Source organism: Carassius gibelio, chromosome B19 (assembly GCF_023724105.1).
Source record: "Carassius gibelio isolate Cgi1373 ecotype wild population from Czech Republic chromosome B19, carGib1.2-hapl.c, whole genome shotgun sequence".
NCBI classification, from domain to species: Eukaryota; Metazoa; Chordata; class Actinopteri; order Cypriniformes; family Cyprinidae; genus Carassius; species Carassius gibelio.
Window position 1 is genome coordinate 19,183,740 of NC_068414.1, and position 18,030 is coordinate 19,201,769.

Genomic DNA, 18,030 nt, shown 5'->3' on the forward strand with positions numbered 1-18,030 from the left:
ATGTGGGTTTGATTCCCAGGGAACATGTATGCTAGCTAAACAATGTTAGCCTAAATGTATTTGTAAAAGTCACTTTGGATAAAAGAGTCTGCCAAATGCATAAATAATTATAACTGCCTTTCAGCTAAGCAGACAATATAAAGAGTACATTCCATATATTCAAATAAGGGCATTTATTGACAAGAAACAATGATGTAATCAGTGTGGTTATGGTTTCCGGTTATGTGGGATCAGGTGGCATAGTGCTATTTAAACTCGTCAGTTACACACAGAAATACTTAAGGACAATGTTTTTTCAATGTATCTAATGGCATTTTGTAGACTATGCCCAAGTAAAATCCATTAGGTATACCAGAGTATAAAAAGATTTTGCTTTCTATCTGTTTAAGCCCAATCCAATCTTTCTTTAGTGGAAAGTTCTCACAGAGAATGTGCTTCAGTGCTGCATGGTACGAATTGTGGAGCTAGTGTTTGTGTCATGTTTATATTATTCTTGCATGTATCTAAGTTTAGCCCAAAAAATTACAAGTCAGAGCTGCAATATATCGATAGCCTCTATCTTTTTCGACAAAACTAAGTTTTTTTTTTTTTTTTTTTTTTTTTACATTATTACACATTGCACATAAGCTATAACATTTATGTCACAAAAACCTTTTTTAAAGATGACCAAAGACAATTTGGACGCATCTATACTGACAGACTTATAAAGTCCACCTCACGGTCTAGTTTGGCGAAATCACGTGTTCAATTCCTTGTACGCGGTCGGTTTGTGCTTGGCTCTGAAGTCATCAAGGATCCTGAGTATGAAAACTTTACAGCAGCTGCAGCGGCATCAAGGTGTGTGTGTGTGTGTGTGTGTGAGAGAGAGAGAGAGAGAGAGAGAGAGAGAGAGAGAGAGATACACTCAGCTCACTAAATGAATGGATCCTGCTCGCGTATGGGCGATTTTTCCAGCATCATCTAATTCTGGATTCAATGCATTTATCACTCGGGATCAGTGATGACTTGGCTTCTGATGTGGGTTCTGCTATTTGCTTGTGTACCACAGGTAACAAATATATTTGTGTATTTATATTTATATTTCTTTTAATATAGTATCTGAATTATTAGATGAAATAACGCTTAAGCAACACACCTACAGTTTAATTTAAACAGGAGACTGTTTAAACATGCTTTGGAAAACCGTATTTTTGACAAATAGGCTACTTCGTTTACTATAATGTTGCTACTATTTATTATAAATAATAGCCTATTTTCTTTTGCATGAACACTGTAAAAGTTGCTTGGTGCCTGCACATACAATTTTGAATTTAAATATTTAATGTGCTCTGTAAAATAAACTTAAAAGAAACCACATAATGAAGCTATTCCTATTCTTTAAATATATTCTACTTTTTAGTGAAAATGACACACGTTATCAAAGTTTTTTTACGTAAGTGTTTGCACCAGTAAATCTGACCCCTCTCTATTCCACATTAAATGCATACCATATTTTCAAAGTTTTAGATTTAAATGCGCTATAGATTATTATTTAATTATATGTGACCTGCATTTGTAACAAATGACCTCATGTTTCACGCATTTGAGGTATGCAATTCCTTAACAACCAAGTGTGAGATGTGTGAGAGTGTACTGCCGCCCTGTGGACAGAAATAGACATGTTTGTCAAAATGCATGAGCGATATCACTTATTGACTCATTAAAGTTACATAGCCTACTCTTTACAGCCAAGTCCCTCCATTATGTCTTTGAACATGACAGCCACCCTCTTTGATAACTGTGACCCAGAGGGCATACTTATCCTGCTTTAAATGTATTCATCTTTAGCTCTTAGTCTCTTCCACCATCCGTATCTGCTGCTTATCTCACAAAGACTAGAGGTCAAAGGTTCTGGAACCCTGCAGTTGTGAACCAGTCCAGTTCACTTTGGGTGTGGTGTATTACTTAAGTGTGTTGGCAAGTCAATCAATCATCTTATTTATTGAACCTAAAGGCCTGAAATCGTTTATCAACATAATCTGTCATCCAAAACCCCATTATTTACATCAGTTGAAAGATTTAGATACATACCATAAAATAAAAAGTGGCTGACGATGTACAAAGAAAGTGCACTGGAAAACTTCAAATGAATCATATTTAATCTACACACCCATTAGCTGTGTTTGTTCTTTGACCTGATGTGCAATGAATATCCAGGCCCATGAGCTGACAGCAGGTCTATAGCTATTATAATTTGATATATGCAGGAAAGTGTCATTAGAATTGGTTCATTACTATGAGATATGTAGGTAGGTTGTATGGTTGATTAATTAATCTACATTGATTCCAAATATAAATGGCATCATAAATTGCTTTTAGAGGTTCGGTTGAAATGTGCTCACATAAAGAACAACTAATTAAAACATTTATCTGTGAAAACTTGTTTCCACAACAGGATAAAAAAAGAAGTAGTATTAGAAAACAACTTTCTTTTCTCACAATGCTGATATACAGTTCTATATAAATACAAATAAACAACTGAATTATTACCTCAGAATTCAGAAATAAAGTCAAGATTGTAAGGTGGAAAAAATAAAATAAAATAAAAATGTGTTAAATAAAATAAAAAATTTTTACTTGCAATTATAAGATATAAACGTGAAATTGTGAGGGAAAAAAATCCCTCTTTATTTTATTATTATTATTTATTCTATCACAATGTCTGTAGCCAGGAGGAATCTGGATGGGGGGGGAGGGGGGCAAAAGCCTAAATATGTCAGAAACAAGAATCTGTCGGGGCTTTTGTCTTACAGATTCACAGAGCATTTGCCCATGATTCCTCTAAGATGCAGTCCACACCAGAGCCCATCACCCCGGAGCCCTATAATCGCACCCAGTACTGCCAGTGGCCCTGCAAATGTCCTAAAACTCCCCCCAGCTGCCCACCAGGTGTGAGCTTGATCATGGACGGCTGCGATTGCTGCAGAGCATGTGCCAAACAGGTGGGAGAGGTCTGCAACGAGAAAGAAAACTGTGACCATCATCGTGGCCTTTACTGTGATTACAGCGCAGACAAGCCTAGGTACGAAAAAGGAGTCTGTGCGTGTAAGTGTCCTTGTACTAACACAGCCTTCTTATTAACACCGTGTTCTGGTCTTAGATTAGATTACGGTGAAGATTTAAAGGGTGGATTAAGGTGGCGGAACCCAGATAAACCAAGCCAGGGGATGCTGAGCAGAATTAGAAATCTGTTCACCTTTTAGCACAGCGCCACACATCACACACTTTTCTTGGTATTGTATCCATCCAGTATGTGTTTGATGAACTTGACTGCACTCATTCTGCTCTTTGTTGCTATCCAGATCTGCCAGGCACCGGCTGTGAGCACAAAGGTATGATCTTTCGCAATGGCCAGAGCTTCCAGCCCAATTGCAAATACCAGTGTTTGTGTGTGAATGGGGCGATCGGATGTGTCTCGCTGTGTAATGAGTCTCAGCCCCCCAGGGTTTGGTGCCAGAACCCACAGCGAGTTCAAATCCCCGGCCGCTGCTGTGAGCAGTGGATCTGTGATGAGGCCAGGAGGGGACGCAAGACAGCACCAAGACACACAATGGCTGGTATGATCTCCAGGGTCTCAGAAACCTCTTGCAATTGTCTGGAAACTCATTCTGGGGAGATAACTCATTGATAATGGTCCCTTTAAGTGATACCATGCACTTGAAAATAGAAACAAAACAAAACCAATAAGAGAGTACAGTTTAAGACTTGATATACAACAGTGAACAAACTAATTAAAACGTACAACAGGATATTACAAGGAAACATCCTTTTACCCAAAGGTTTAGCAAAACCAAAAATGAACAAAAAATTATTGTCAGGTTTTCTAAAGTCAGTTCCAGTTTGTACATATTATATTATTATTATAAAAATGAAAATGTTCAGAAGTTTGAGGGTGGAAAGATTTGGACTTTTCTCTTTTAAAGAAGTGATCTAAAACACATTAATGTGTGTGTGTGTGTGTGCGTGCATGCGTGTGTATGTGTACACACTACTTATCTAAACTTTGGGGTCGATACGATTTTTTACGATGTTCATTAAGGCTGCATTTTTTCAGTCAAACTACAGTGAAAACAGCTGTGAACTATAACAATTTAAAAGATTAGTTTTCTATTTGAATATATTTTAAAATAAAATATGAATTTATTTCTGTGATGGCAAGGCTTAATTAAGAAACATGTTAAAAGCATTCATTGTCTTTGCATTCTTACAGCCCTAACTAGTGTAAAAGACAACTGGCACAAGAACTGTGTGACCCAGACAAGCTCCTGGAGTCCCTGTTCTAAGACCTGCGGCCGTGGAGTGTCTTTACGCATTACTAACAACAACAAGCAGTGTCAGATGGTCAAAGAGAGCAGACTCTGCAACATCCGGCCTTGCAAAGTGGACATCACAAAACACATCAAGGTTTCAGATCATGAGTGACATGAATGTCTATAGTGTATAAAAGGATATGTTTTGACCCTGTGTCTTTTTGTCCTTTTTGCCATCCCTCCACAAGCCTGGAAAGAAGTGCTTGAACATCTACAGGGAGGAAAGGCCACATAACTTCACTATCTCAGGCTGCACAAGTACAAACAATTATTGGCCCAAGTACTGTGGAGTGTGTACAGATGAGCGCTGCTGCATCCCTTATAAATCTAAGACTGTTGAGATCGACTTTCAGTGCCCGAACGGATCCGGCTTCACCTGGCAGATTATGTGGATCAATGCCTGCTTCTGCAACCTGAGCTGTAAGAACCCCAATGACATATTTACAGATCTAGAACTGTACCATGAGAGAGGTGAGGTTGGAAACTGAGTGTACGAGACCTTGCAGAAAAGTCAATAGAAAGATTTGGTAGAAAGCCAGTTTTTGTGTTCCTGAGCAAGAGTTGATATTTGACTGACCATCATCAGTGTTTTTTTTTTGGAGTTTTTTAAATGGAAAAAACTGAAATACACTAATTCATCCTAATATATTTTATTTTAAGACAATGCGGCCTATTGCAACCAAAATTTTCATGTACGTAGAGTTGTTTCAACCAAGATAATCCCAGCTTTTGTCATATTGCGACAAATCCTTTTGTACAAATGATGTAAGAAGAAAATATCATATTGACTTCAGTTTAATTTAAACAAATTCTATTAAATAAATCTATATTACTTTTATGTATTGATAATGTACAGATTTTGTAACTTCATGTCTTTTCTACATTTATGCTCTTTAAAGGGGGGGTGAAATGCTCGTTTTCACTCAATATCCTGTTAATCTTGAGTACCTATAGAGTAGTACTGCATCCTTCATAACTCCAAAAAGTCTTTATTTTTATTATATTTATAAGAGAAAGATAGTCTGTACCGATTTTTCCCGGAAAAACACGATCGCCTAGAGGCGTGACGTGTGGGCGGAGCTAAAGAATCACGAGCGCCAGTAGGCTTTTGAGTTGAGAGCATGTGGAAGCTGTGACACAGATCCAGAGGCTGAAATTTAACAAGAGCAGCATCAGCAAAGGCGGTATGCTATGTGGTATGTACTGAAACTGTATATATTTGCTTAGCGGTTTTGGAAAATGACTAAGTTCCACTTTATGTCGTTTTTTTTTTTTTGCACTGTGGAAAGTGCAGTTTGATGACAACGTCGCATGTTGTTTACTTGATGTGTTTACAGGCTGATAGCTAAGTTAACAACACAGAGATATTTGAAGCAGTTTTACTCACCGCATGCAGTTCCAACACACGATCGTGACACTTTTCCGTTGGGACTGCATTATCCTTAAGAAATAAACGATGTGCAATCCGAAATGCAGGGAACAAACAAAAACACTTGCACAACTCCGTTGATGCTCTGTAAAAATAAACTCCATCCACTGTCCCTTAATGCTGTTTCTCTTTTGGTAATCTGTGCAGGGTTGTCTTGCCCTGGCAACCAAAAACACACTTCTTTTGTGACTTTTCGCGACGCTCTCGCTCTGATCAGGCTGTGCTCAGCCTCTCTCTGCTTCCGGCAGAAGAGCGCGCACTTAGGACCCATATAAGGAAATTCCGCTCCATCTAACGTCACACAGAGCCATACTCGAAAAAAACTTTCCGAAACTTGTGACAAACCTGAATAGGTTTTTTTGGAACAAAAATACTCCTTCAAACGTACAACTTAATTTTTGAAACTTTGTCCATGTTTAGCATGGGAATCCAACTCTTTAACAGTGTAAAAAACTCAGTATGCATGAAATAGCATTTCACCCCCCCTTTAATGAAAGCATAGTCCTTGAAGCCAATTTTCCTTATAAAGTTTGGCTTTCCATGTACTATAAAGTTTTGTATAGACAGTTCTAATTGAGAGACAAAAAAAAGACAAACAAGTTGAGTAACCAGCTTTTTATTTTCCTTTTTTAAATAAATACAAACTGTTATACCATTAAAAATGCAGTGCATCAGATTGTTTTACATCTTTACAAAGCAGAGTGCCTTACCAAGCTGCAAGCATTTGTTTTAGTATGTGTGGAAGAACAAGTGAGTTGCTTATTATCTCTTTCTGAGCAGTCCTTGGTTTTACTCTTTTAAAGCCTCAGGAAAAAAAAGCATCCAGTCCAAGTAGAGGATTCCATGGCACATTTTGTTCTGTTGTGCTTGATTGCATAGAAATCATCATCATCATAATCATTACACAAAAAAACCACCAAAAATATTATATAGTAATTTTCCTGTATTTTTATATCTACAAATTGGTTTTGTTGAATTAAAACTAAATGTTAAGATTCTTTCAAAACATTTGATCCCATAAAAATCATTTCAAATCACTTTCAAGAGCATCAATCACCGAGTTACACATATAACCCAAAATAATGAGACACTCCCAACAAGGAAAATGTAAAATCAACACATTATGAGTTTAAACCTTAGTTTTATAAGGTAAGTTAGCATCATGAAAAAAAAATATACCAGTCTCTACTCTGTGGTCAACCAATCCCTTTTCAATTCAGTGATTTCCATTTCAACATATACAGATTATACAAATGAATTATGCACTTAAACTAGAGTGTAAAAGTAGTATAATGACATTAAGAAAATTAATTGCAGACTAGAAATCAAAATAAATTTACAAATGTGCCCTTCTCAGTGCCCAGCTTACTTGGATGATGACGACCATCAAAATATCTCTGTGCTGCATTGCCTCTAACAACAACAAGACAGCTATTGCGCAGGGTGCAAAAAAAGAAATATCTCCATTATCCTGTCCTTCATTCACTCCATCAACTCCTTCCTTAGCGTTTCCTCAGGAAATATGGTCTTAAACACAAGACACTTTGGCATAAATGCTCTCTGACAAATAAAACAGTGCAAGACCCCTGAGGGAAACAGCACAGCGGCATGCAGCAGTCCTGTTGTGTGTGTAGTTAGTGGCAGCGCAGCACAGTCGGAACAGAGAGGTTAATGCATGTGTGAGATGGACCAGAGAGAGGTCACCAGTCTAACAGGACACTTCGGTGGACTTGGGAGCCTGGTCCACAGAACTGTCCATGTTGTCAGTGTGCGAACGTCTGCGTTGGTTGTCGGAAGTGTGGGCTCGGGCCCGGCCCTCGTTAGTGTGCGACCTGCTGCGGTTGCCTTCAAAGGAAGTCACACTGGATCCGGATGCTGTGCGGGAACGGACCAGACGGGTCATGCTGGCAGAGGGCACTAAGAGGCAGAGGACAGATTTTGAAGCTTTTTCATGCTTTAAAAAATTTAATTTCTTTTTATGTTTAAATACTTTATATAGGTATGTACACTACCATTCAAGAAACTGGGGTTGGTAAGATTTTTTTTATGTTTTAAAATAAATCTATTATGCTCACCGAGACTGCAAGAATAAAAAACACAGTAAAAACTTCAATATAATTAAAATTTAAAACTTTTCTATTTGAATGCGTTTTAAAATGAAATTTATTTCTGTGATGGCAAAGCAACATTTTAAGCTGCCAATTTAGTTTTCAGTGTCACATGATCCCTCAAAAATGATTCTAATATGCTGATTTGGTGCTCAAGAAACATTCCTATTGTTATCAATGTTGAAAAGAGTTGTGCTGGTTAATATTTCTGAACACGTTTTTTTAAGCCTTTCTTGTCCCAAACTTTTGAACAGTAGTGCATATCCAAGATTAATCAGTTTTTGCAGCCATTTATAAATTATACACAGCTTTTTCAGAAAAAGGTCAAGTGATCAAGTTGAGCAAGTCAGGTTGAAAATTATAAACACACCACTAGAGGGCAGCACAGCCCAGGCATACATATATATTGCTAGTATTCGAAAAGTTATAAGTTATGAACAAAAGACTTCGGGCAATGTACTGTGGGAATTCCTTATAAAGCCACAGCTGTATGGTTAAATAGAGAGTATACTGAACAAAAATACAATATCAATACTTACTGTAACCCATTCCTTGGATGAAGTACTTGAAAGCCTCCGTTAGCTTCCCAGGCTAAGGAGACAAATAAAAACATAAATCAGTTCATTTGACTACATAAACAGGTAATCAGGTCGAGGTGGAAAACAGATTTCCCTAAGTACATGTTGTGAAAGCGGACAGATTCGAACAGCCGGTAGGAGCAGGTGGCGAGCAGAGTATTAGAACTGAGAACTACATGCTGTCCGCAAAGAGATTATGGCGCGCTTCATCCCTAATAATCATCCTGTGCCTTGAGCAAACCTGTAAATGAATCTAAATGGCCATACACGTTATGAATACACACCTGGTCGACCTGGGGCAAGCCTCCACAGTCAGCCATCTGACGAAAGAGAAGGGACATAAAACGTTATTTAAAATGCATGAAAAACTCTAATGCGTCACTGCTTGTTTCTCATTTCTGTTTCGGCCATTCACACAGGTGTCTAAAACACCTAGTGCTTCATTAACTCCACTAGTCTCAGCACTTATCAGTGATAAATAGGCCATTTTAGATGCCATAAACCTAATTCTTAGTCCACCTGAGGGCAGGCTGTGGAAAATTAGGTCAGCCGAGGTAGGACTCAGCCCTTGAGCTGGCCAGTGTGCACCGCTTCTGCACTACCTGGGTAAATAAGTCACTAGATAATGCTGAGCTATCGGAATCTTATCAGTGCCTGACTTTTCCATGTGGGCTATAAATACATGCCAGCTTCACTGGAGTCCACTCACCTTAAGCAGTGTGGTTTTGGTCGGGTCCAGCTTTGTGTTGCACTCAACCTGTCCAGAAAACAGACATGTTAAACAACCAGATACACATGCAGTGGATATAAAGGGCGAAGCAACCTGTGTGCAGAATAATGATAATGAGTGAAGATAGAAACCTACCACTACATCCACTGCAGGGGAACTGTCTCCAACTACCAGAAGTGCAGGACACCTGAAAACAGATCAAAGTCGTTACTACAGAAAATTGATCCTGAACTGTCTAGAGTTTTTCTAAAGATTTTCTACTTACTTTAGAGTTCTGACATTGACGTGACCACCAGGTACAGGCCTCTCGATTTCCAGGTCTCTTCGGCTGTGAAGTAGAGGAAAACACTGATTAAACATTGTCAATGCTAAATAAACTTTTTTTAGCAGGATGTTTTAGTAGCCGTGTTGTGATTACCTGTTGTAGGACTTGACAAAGAGTTGCAGATTGTACTGGTTCATGTCATTCACAATGTGGTGACGGTATCTGCCAATGAGGTCATGGTTCTGCTGGATTTCCTCCTGGAGAAATAAGAAACAATAATAACAACACTGATGCTAATATAGATTCATTAAGTCAAAAATTATCCAGATGGGGTCCAAAATTGACTAACCTTTCCAAACAGGTGAGAGATGATCATTTCAGGCATGGCGTGAGTCCAACCAGAAATCTGCAATTCAAGAAAAATCGTGAAACTCTATATAACTTGTGAATTTTGTATGAATTACAATCACAAAGTGGTTAGCACTCACTTTGTGTGCTGCCCAGTCCATCCAGCCTTCAGCGCATGGGTTGATGTTTATTAGCACAAGGCCTTCCACCATAGTAGGGTAATCCAACTATAAAAAAGGAAACAAACCACATATAAAACCCCAGTTCATTAAATAAACAACCCGCAAATCAAGCAGATTTTTTATTTTTCCACACTGGACATTCCTCAGCAGCTAAACTAATGAAATAAATGCCAAAATCCACAGGAAAAGAAACACCTTTAGCTCTTTATCCTGGTTTGATTAAAACTTTAAATCACTTAATAATAATCAAAAAGGAAGTCAAACTCACTGCAAACTTAGCAAGGATATAAGCACCCGCTCCAACAGCCATGCCAATCACACTCTTCAAACTGTGGGGATTAGGAAAATAGTTAAGACAGAAAATAATCTGAAATCTACCTAAAATTTAAATTATTAAGAAATCAACTCACCCAAAATGTTTAAGGATTGATGGAAGGGTCTCAGAGAGTTGGTCCATGGAAGGGTATTCATATCTATAAAAAATAAATTATTATTCTTCTGCATTGATTTACAAAAAAAAAAAAAAAAAAAAAAAGACTTCCACTTATATACCTGCACATGATAGAACTCACCCAGTGGAGAAGGTGTTTGCTCCCTCTTGCTGCCCTGGTGCATCTACATGACACACAGCAAAGTGCTGCATGATCTCTTGCATATCCTCATGGCTGAACAAGGTGTCAAAGCAGCTTTTATCTATTGGAGAAGCATAATTTATGCATTAAAGCCTATCTCCTTTAGAAGGATCTCTCAACACGAAGAGATTTATATCATTTAAACTGATATAATCTTACGGTTCAGTCCAATATCATGGTAGGTGAGGATGACGGGCCGGTCACCCTTAGGAACCCCTTTCATGGTACAGTGGACTCTGCCATACGGAGTCTCCACATCATGTTCCTACATGCAACATGGTAAGAAAACGCTTATCAGCATCTGCTGAACTATCATAAGCAGCATTAATCTCATCTGCAGTACAATGTATTATAACAGCGCATATATCATAGCTCACAATGTAGTTTAAATGTAACATTTAAGGACAGGCACAATTAAGAAATGTTCTGCAAATGAACAGACAAACTGCAAACATTTCAACATTCAATGCACTTTTTTTTTAAATTTTTTATCCGTAATCAGTAAAATTGCAGTCTATGAAAATGGTCTGCCTGATTTCATAATGTTCAACTGCATCCATCAATTTAACAAAACATCAAATCCTAATTAAGACTGACACAGACAATGTTAAATCCATTTTATAAACATGTGCTGTATGAGATGAAAAAGATAAAATGGAACAAAATAAAAGACTTCTATTACATGTAAACAATATTATCAAGCTCTAATCTATATAACCAAGCTCTAATCTCCTAAATCCGCCTGGAAGGCACATAGAAATTAAGATATTATAAACATCAACATTTAAAACATTGTGCATTTTTTAAAAGCACAATACAAATAAATTTGCCTTGAATGTGTGTCTTGAACTTTACTCTTTACTCACCACTAAAATGATTAAAAACAGCCAATAAAAAGCTCAAAAAGAATGAACCAAAAGCAGCATGAATATTTCTACTCACAGCGACTTCTATCTCGAAAACTAATTCCATATCAGAGTCCTCCAGAACCATGGCTGCTGATGGTAATCAGTAGTAGTGATGAGAACGAGTAGGTTAGATCCGATTGAAAGTAAGCTCCTGTTTGTGCACTCAGCTAATATTCATCTGTGCACAGGGTTTTATACCCCAGTTGCCGTCACTCGACATAAGCCCCATACTCCCAGCATGCTTTGCACGAAATCAAAACCAGTTAATTCTAGTTAACGACATCTGTAAATTGGATCAGTCTGTGTCAGATGCTTTGACTAGCCACCTCTAGGCCATCGGAATCTTAAGCAATTGCAGCCAAACAAAAATGTGATGGATGTCTGCACTGAATAACTGCTGTCTTTCAGCAGTAAAGAAAAATAAAGATCAACAATAAAGTGCAATTAAAGCTGCAGTAGGTAACTTTTGTAAATATATATTTTTTTACATATTTATTAAACCTGTCATTATGTCCTGACAGTAGAATATGATACAGATAATCTGTGAAAAAAAAAATCAACCAATCAAAGCTGCGGTCCATAACTTTGTTTGTGTTCAAAATGTAGAAAAATTTATATAATAAGCGAGTACACCATGAATCCATTTTCCAAACCATGTTTTTAGCTTGTCCTGAATCAGTAGGGTGCACCTATAATAAGTGTTTATATTCGGACTATTTTTGATTGCTTCGGGGGCACCGCGGCGGAGTAACCCAGTACCTTTGTGATTCTTCATAGACATAAACAGAGAGAAGTAGTTCTGGCTACGATGTTCTTCCGCAAGACGCAAGCAGTTATGTTTATTAACCGCTAGAGCGTCAAAAGTTCCCTACCGCAGCTTTAAGCTAAACAGAGACTCACATGGTCAAGGCCAATATGTGCTGCTACTTTAAATTCTTCATTCATTTCAGTCTTAAAGAACCCAACTCATTAAACTTTTGACTTAAAAAAAAAAGACACATCTTGATGAAAATATCACTTCCAATGAGCATCTCTATTTTTAGATTTTTTTTCCCCGATGTTTAAAAATCGAAGCTTCATAGCCACTGAAACAAACAAATCATAAATCATCATCAACGGATTAAACGTTAACTTTCGATTTAACTTTCTTAAAGTTAATTTAACACTAGTGACAATCAATGATAAATAACCACCATGCACTGCAAAAGTCATTGAGAAAAGTCTTTGAGTATAAGCCACCGGTCAAAGATCAGCTGGCTGACGCTGCAGAAACTAGCTGCAGCACGAGCTGCTAAGAAAGTCAAATAACATCTTTAACACTGCCAAGGACATAAACACCTTGTGCTCGTCTCTGTATAGTGACTGAACACAAACATATGCGGTCTCCCTACTGCCACTAATCTCTTTAAACGGGACGAGCCCTATGTGAGCACCTCGGACAGATGGCCAGTGTATCCCTCAGCAGCCCACGTCACTGAGGCTGAACACTCTTATTAAACACATGACCTGCATCCTTCAGGACTTTAATCTTTGTGAGGATCAGCACGAGAGGCCTGCTGGATGCAAATCTGTACTGTAGTTATGCCATGGTGTCAGCAAAGAATGACCTCTTCGATTTTTGAATGAATTAAAATAAATAAATATCATACAAAAAAACATGAAATGCTTGCCTTAATCTCCAAACGCTGGACAGCCTCTCTTAGCCCCTAGAATAGAGAAGAAAACAGTGTGTTACCACAATATTTGTTCACTATATTGCCATACATTAATATGTACATTTAGTACCAATCTTAAAAAGTATAGTGTTTTACATACTTGCAAATCCCTGTCCGGGATGAGAGGCTTCGACTCAACTAATTGGATATCATCCATTCTCAACTAGGACACCTAGAGGTAGGAAAGGTGACATAAATACAACCATATTACCATTGGTGCACTTCAAATAATTTACCACTGTCTTCCTTCAAGGTCGCAGCAGGAAGTATCAAATTACTAGTTCCTTGTTTGTGTTGTGGCGTAATTCAGCTTTGGCAGTAACTACGTACAACAGCATTATTGGAGCTCATTCGTCGATTTTTCTCTGGACCATTTGTGGTGTTTTTATTTCATAATTTACAAATCTATTTTAACGTTACAGGTTTTTTTCACATACACATTACATGTGATGCATCGCAGAGAAATGCTTCGACCAAGTTTCTCGTCCAACAGTGCAACATGAATAATATTAATAGAATATGATATGACTAATAAAAAGAAAATAATAAAATGTAAAACTAATAATTACAAAAAAAGAACAACAAAGTAGTTTTCAAAACTACACAATGTATTAATTCATCAATTTCATAACATTATTTTGCAGCTGTAATCTAGGGGACATTTATGAAATGCTGTGCAGTATTAAATAGCATTAATGTATGCAATGTGTATGCAGCTTTTGATGCAGCTTTTGAACTCTTTTGCGGCTTCCCACACATTTGGCACACATTTCAGATACATTTCTTTGAATTTTGTTATTTGATTATATCCTTAGCTCTTCAAGAGAGTCTAATCTGTTTTGGATGATGCATTTCAAAAGACGACAGTTTGAATGTTGATGCGCATGTAAATGGAATGGGAGCTTGAACAGGCTCTTTGTCTGGCTGAGGTTTCTAAAGGTCACATGTCAGGCTTTTCCTGTGTAGTGGGCCTGGACGCTACACACAGGAAGCCACTGACACAGCTGCTTCCATGGCTCCTGCAGTCAGTCCCTCCACCCCTTTAACACTAGCCATTTTTTCCCAACTTTGCTCCACAGCCACAGCCTTTGTGTCTTATCGTCCTACAGGTTCAAGGAGCGTTCCTGCACCAAGCCCCTATAAAAAAGCAGCGATTGATTTTTTGATTCACACACGAGCTCTAGAAAACCAAGCCAAGTTGTTCATCAGGAGGAATTTCTGCAGTTCAAAAACCACGATTGTGCAGTCCATCATTTGCTGAGGTCTTTACAGCAAACCCCTACACAAATTCCTGACCAGAATCGTGTGGGAACCAAAATTACTCATGAATAACAGACCAAGCTAGAAGAAATCAGCTTAATGAGACTTTTTTAGTATGTAATCAAATATAAGAGATGTTAACAAGTGACGGTTAGCTGGCAAGTAGGTCATCTGCTTGTTTTTAAGCTGTGTGCCCTTATGGACTCTTTTGAGCAATCTTTTACCTGGGAGTGTCATCTCAACAGGATATAAACCGGAGCAACATGAGGACAGATCCTGCCCTTTCCATGCCCTAGAATACTCACTATACTTCAAAACCTCCAAAAATCACCAAAGGACCTGGAATCAATTACAGTTTACAATGGTAAATTTAATTAAATTAAATACTAATTTATAAATTTATCAATATTGGAATGCTTCAGACAAATTTGTAACAGATGCGTATTGTATATTTGTATGAATGTGCGTATATTTGTTTTCATTACCTCTGAGACACTATAAAGATTCAAAGGTTTACTGTGGTTGCCGTTGCATCAATGTCAGTAAGTAAAATATTTATGTTGGAACATAACCATCATTGCAGCTGCACCCTGCAGAGGAGGGGGAATGCTTGTTTCACTTCCCATAACCACTTTTTTTATTCTTCTTTTCTGAAATCCAATTCATGGATTACATTTTCATACTAAGGTATTGAACTCAATGTATACGAGACCAATCACTGCAGGGATCCTACAAAATTTCTTCTTCAGTTAAGCAATAACACTTGTCGACCTACATAAAAAAAATAGAAGATAATTTCTGATTTTCCTATTTATGTTTTACATGCATGCATACACTATTTTGCTGTGTATTCAGTTGATGTTTCTAGGGGTCTTCTTTACACAGTCTGCTTTGAGGACGCCACACAGGAAATTCTTAAATAAAATGAACCAGCTCTGATGCACCCCAGTGCCTTGGATCTGAGGCGGCTCTGATGCTTTCTTGCTTTTGTGCAAATGAAATGCAACAATGTAGTGCTAAACTTGCCACTGTTAGGTATGAACTTCTATTTAATTACATATATCATTTATAATAATCTAGATTTTCGTTTTCATTTCATATTTATTTGTATATTTAGTATATTGCTAATTTAATATTTTAAATGTTCATTTAATCTCAAAACAAATTCAATGCTTTTATTGCAACAAAGTAGTGAATCTATATAAGATCTGAAATGATGTCTCAGACTAAAAACTAAAACAAAACACATTTAAGATAGCAAATTGTGTCTGATAATGCAGACACACCTGTATCATGTAATCCTGAAAGTAATTGCTTCTAGTCCAGTACAGTGGTTTCATCAGCTCATAGAAGAAAGGGCTCTATAAACTGAGCTTTAAGTGTGAGTTATACTAAAAACATACAAAATGTGCAGTGATGTGGTTCTCACGCAGGCCAGAAAACCACTAGTGTAGTTTTTTTTATATGTCGCACTGTTCGTAGCCAATTTGTTTTCCAACTCAACTTACTCTGCTTTGTTGACATATGCACGTGCACCCACACGCACGCGCATATCACGATAAACAGACACCACATTAACGATCGCATTTCGCTATATAATCATAAACAGTGGCTATATACTAGTGTTTCTTGGTGTCAGATGTTGAATTTAATCATTGTATAACTTATAGCTTTAGTTGAAAGGCGATAAATATATTATACCGTGTTCGATATCACGCCAGAAATTATTTAGATTCGGACTGCTGTTTTATTAGACACAGAAATAGGCAACAGTAACATTAAAAATAAATTTGAAAGAATAAAATAACATTTTTATGACTTACCGTTTAATTGTCCACTAAATGGAAACAAGAGTGTCGGACAAAACTAACAAGTTTTTTGCAAAGTTTGAGAGATACAACTGACTACGTGCTGCTCGCGACAGGATGTAGAAGCCTAGCACGCAATTTTATAAAGATGTGTGTTTAGGCAGTCCTGCCCACTCCTCCTTCTATTGGGCAACCTCACTGAGTAATGCCTTCCTTTCAAAGCATTGCATGAGATATGACAAACCGTCTTATTTTATAGGACTAATCTTTCACATTACAACAAAATTGATAAAATAAACTATTAGTGAAGAGATTGTGAAGTTGACTTTTAGACCTGTATTATTCTGTCCCTTAATATTATTAAATAAAAAAATAATACAGAATAATCTAAAAGCTGGTTATTCTTTTAAATCAATAAAGTATTTGTCAGAGAAGTGCATGCCTATGCGTATGTGTTCTCTCTAACAGCACAATGCTTTCACTGTGGTTAGCTAATGTGAGCCAGTGATAAAAAGCACATTCACAATGGACACACTGCACCGAAACTACCATTATGCTGATCAACTCTCGAACAAAATTTACACCACAAACTGAATCCGATGGCAGAATAAATACAGATAGAATTTACTTCTAAAGTTGTGTTCAGCATGAGACACTTTTCATAAATCAAAACTGTCATTAGATGAGAGTTATTTTTAGGTTGTTTGATGTAAAAATGGGCATTCGGCCAGGTGAAATTGTGTTGTGGAAAAATACTGAAACCATTGTTTACTAGATACATTTTTATGACTTTAAAATTTATAGGCAAAATGCATATTGAATCGAAGAGTTGACTGCTTAGTGCTCGGGTTAATAAACTGGGTTAAAGAGAATAATAACTGATAAGGACTGTGGACTTTCACCTGACAGGTTCATGTGTCTGTGTACTCACAGTGTTTCTCATGGAATCTGGTGCTACACACATTTCATCAACCTAGATTTTTAATTCTTATAATTATTGCACAAATCTGGAAAAATAAACTACAATAAATTTAACACAAACAGATATAAATAGCAAAATACTATCTTACTTGCAGCCATTTTAAATGAAATATGATACCACAAATCGTAAAGGATGTCATTCTGTTATGCCAGAATTTGAATTAAATTATGGTTTATTGAAGGGGTCAATTTCTCACCTTTCTGCCAAGTCTCTGTTTTTCACTGAATCTGGGTTCATGACATTGGCTTATGTTCGTGTCCTTGTACTTGAAATACAGAGCAGATTTCATCTTAAACACCTCATATCTGGTTTGCACAACATGTAGGTTATTGGATGGCTCGAAAAGAACAGATAAACATTGACCTCCGTCTCCCTAGAGGCTCTTGGCATCAGACAAATCAAAAGAATAAAAGGAGGTTCAAAACCAAAGGCTGTTTCTATAGTGGCCATCCAAGAACAAGACAAAATAGTCATTATGTTATAATTTTAACCACACAGACGTGCCCACATCATCCCAATGAACATTACTGCTGGTATTGGCACCCTATGTTACACTATAAAAGGCCTACACGCCTTCCTTTCAGGTAATGAAAGGTCAGTGGAGGCTAGTTTGACGTAGAAATGTTGACTGACAGAGTATAGTAGATTCTAGCTTTTGTCCCTTGCTGACTTGTCTAGGTCTAAAACGTGCCATCTATTCACAAACCAAACCTTTTACTGTTAAACTGCAATAAAC

General features: G+C 37.4%; 2 protein-coding genes across 3 annotated transcripts; one reads left to right on the forward strand and one right to left on the reverse strand.

Annotated features, from left to right (window-relative positions):
* Positions 1-756: 756 nt before the first annotated feature.
* On the forward strand, positions 757-5,202 carry LOC127978989 (CCN family member 4). Its single transcript, XM_052584049.1, has 5 exons — positions 757-1,048; positions 2,793-3,084; positions 3,342-3,596; positions 4,250-4,443; positions 4,538-5,202. The coding sequence occupies exons 1-5, from the start codon at positions 1,001-1,003 to the stop codon at positions 4,835-4,837; spliced, it is 1,089 nt and encodes a 362-aa protein (XP_052440009.1). The 5' UTR covers positions 757-1,000; the 3' UTR covers positions 4,838-5,202.
* Positions 5,203-6,378: 1,176 nt separating this feature from the next.
* Positions 6,379-16,493, reverse strand: LOC127978988 (protein NDRG1). Of its 2 annotated transcripts, XM_052584046.1 has the most exons (16): positions 16,328-16,493; positions 13,345-13,416; positions 13,200-13,235; positions 10,781-10,886; positions 10,562-10,682; positions 10,400-10,462; positions 10,258-10,318; positions 9,948-10,034; positions 9,809-9,865; positions 9,613-9,716; positions 9,460-9,522; positions 9,330-9,381; positions 9,174-9,221; positions 8,749-8,784; positions 8,426-8,477; positions 6,379-7,695 (listed from the first exon to the last, which is right to left on the reverse strand). In XM_052584046.1, the coding sequence occupies exons 2-16, from the start codon at positions 13,399-13,401 to the stop codon at positions 7,487-7,489; spliced, it is 1,152 nt and encodes a 383-aa protein (XP_052440006.1). In that variant the 5' UTR covers positions 13,402-13,416; positions 16,328-16,493; the 3' UTR covers positions 6,379-7,486. The 2 variants fall into 2 exon arrangements, with proteins under 2 accessions (XP_052440006.1, XP_052440008.1); XM_052584048.1 differs by lacking the exons at positions 13,200-13,235; positions 13,345-13,416; positions 16,328-16,493 and adding an exon at positions 11,564-11,985.
* Positions 16,494-18,030: the final 1,537 nt, after the last annotated feature.

Coding starts and splice junctions, on each gene's coding strand:
- LOC127978989 (XM_052584049.1), top strand. CDS start 1,001: ATGACTTGGCTTCTGATGTGGGTTCTGCTATTTGCTTGTGTACCACAG. Junction 1,049..2,792: donor TATTTGCTTGTGTACCACAG/GTAACAAATATA, acceptor TTTGTCTTACAG/ATTCACAGAGCATTTGCCCA. Junction 4,444..4,537: donor ACATCACAAAACACATCAAG/GTTTCAGATCAT, acceptor TCCCTCCACAAG/CCTGGAAAGAAGTGCTTGAA.
- LOC127978988 (XM_052584046.1), bottom strand. CDS start 13,401: ATGGATGATATCCAATTAGTTGAGTCGAAGCCTCTCATCCCGGACAGG. Junction 9,866..9,947: donor TGGACTGGGCAGCACACAAA/GTGAGTGCTAAC, acceptor CTTGAATTGCAG/ATTTCTGGTTGGACTCACGC. Junction 9,717..9,808: donor TCTCTCACCTGTTTGGAAAG/GTTAGTCAATTT, acceptor TTATTTCTCCAG/GAGGAAATCCAGCAGAACCA.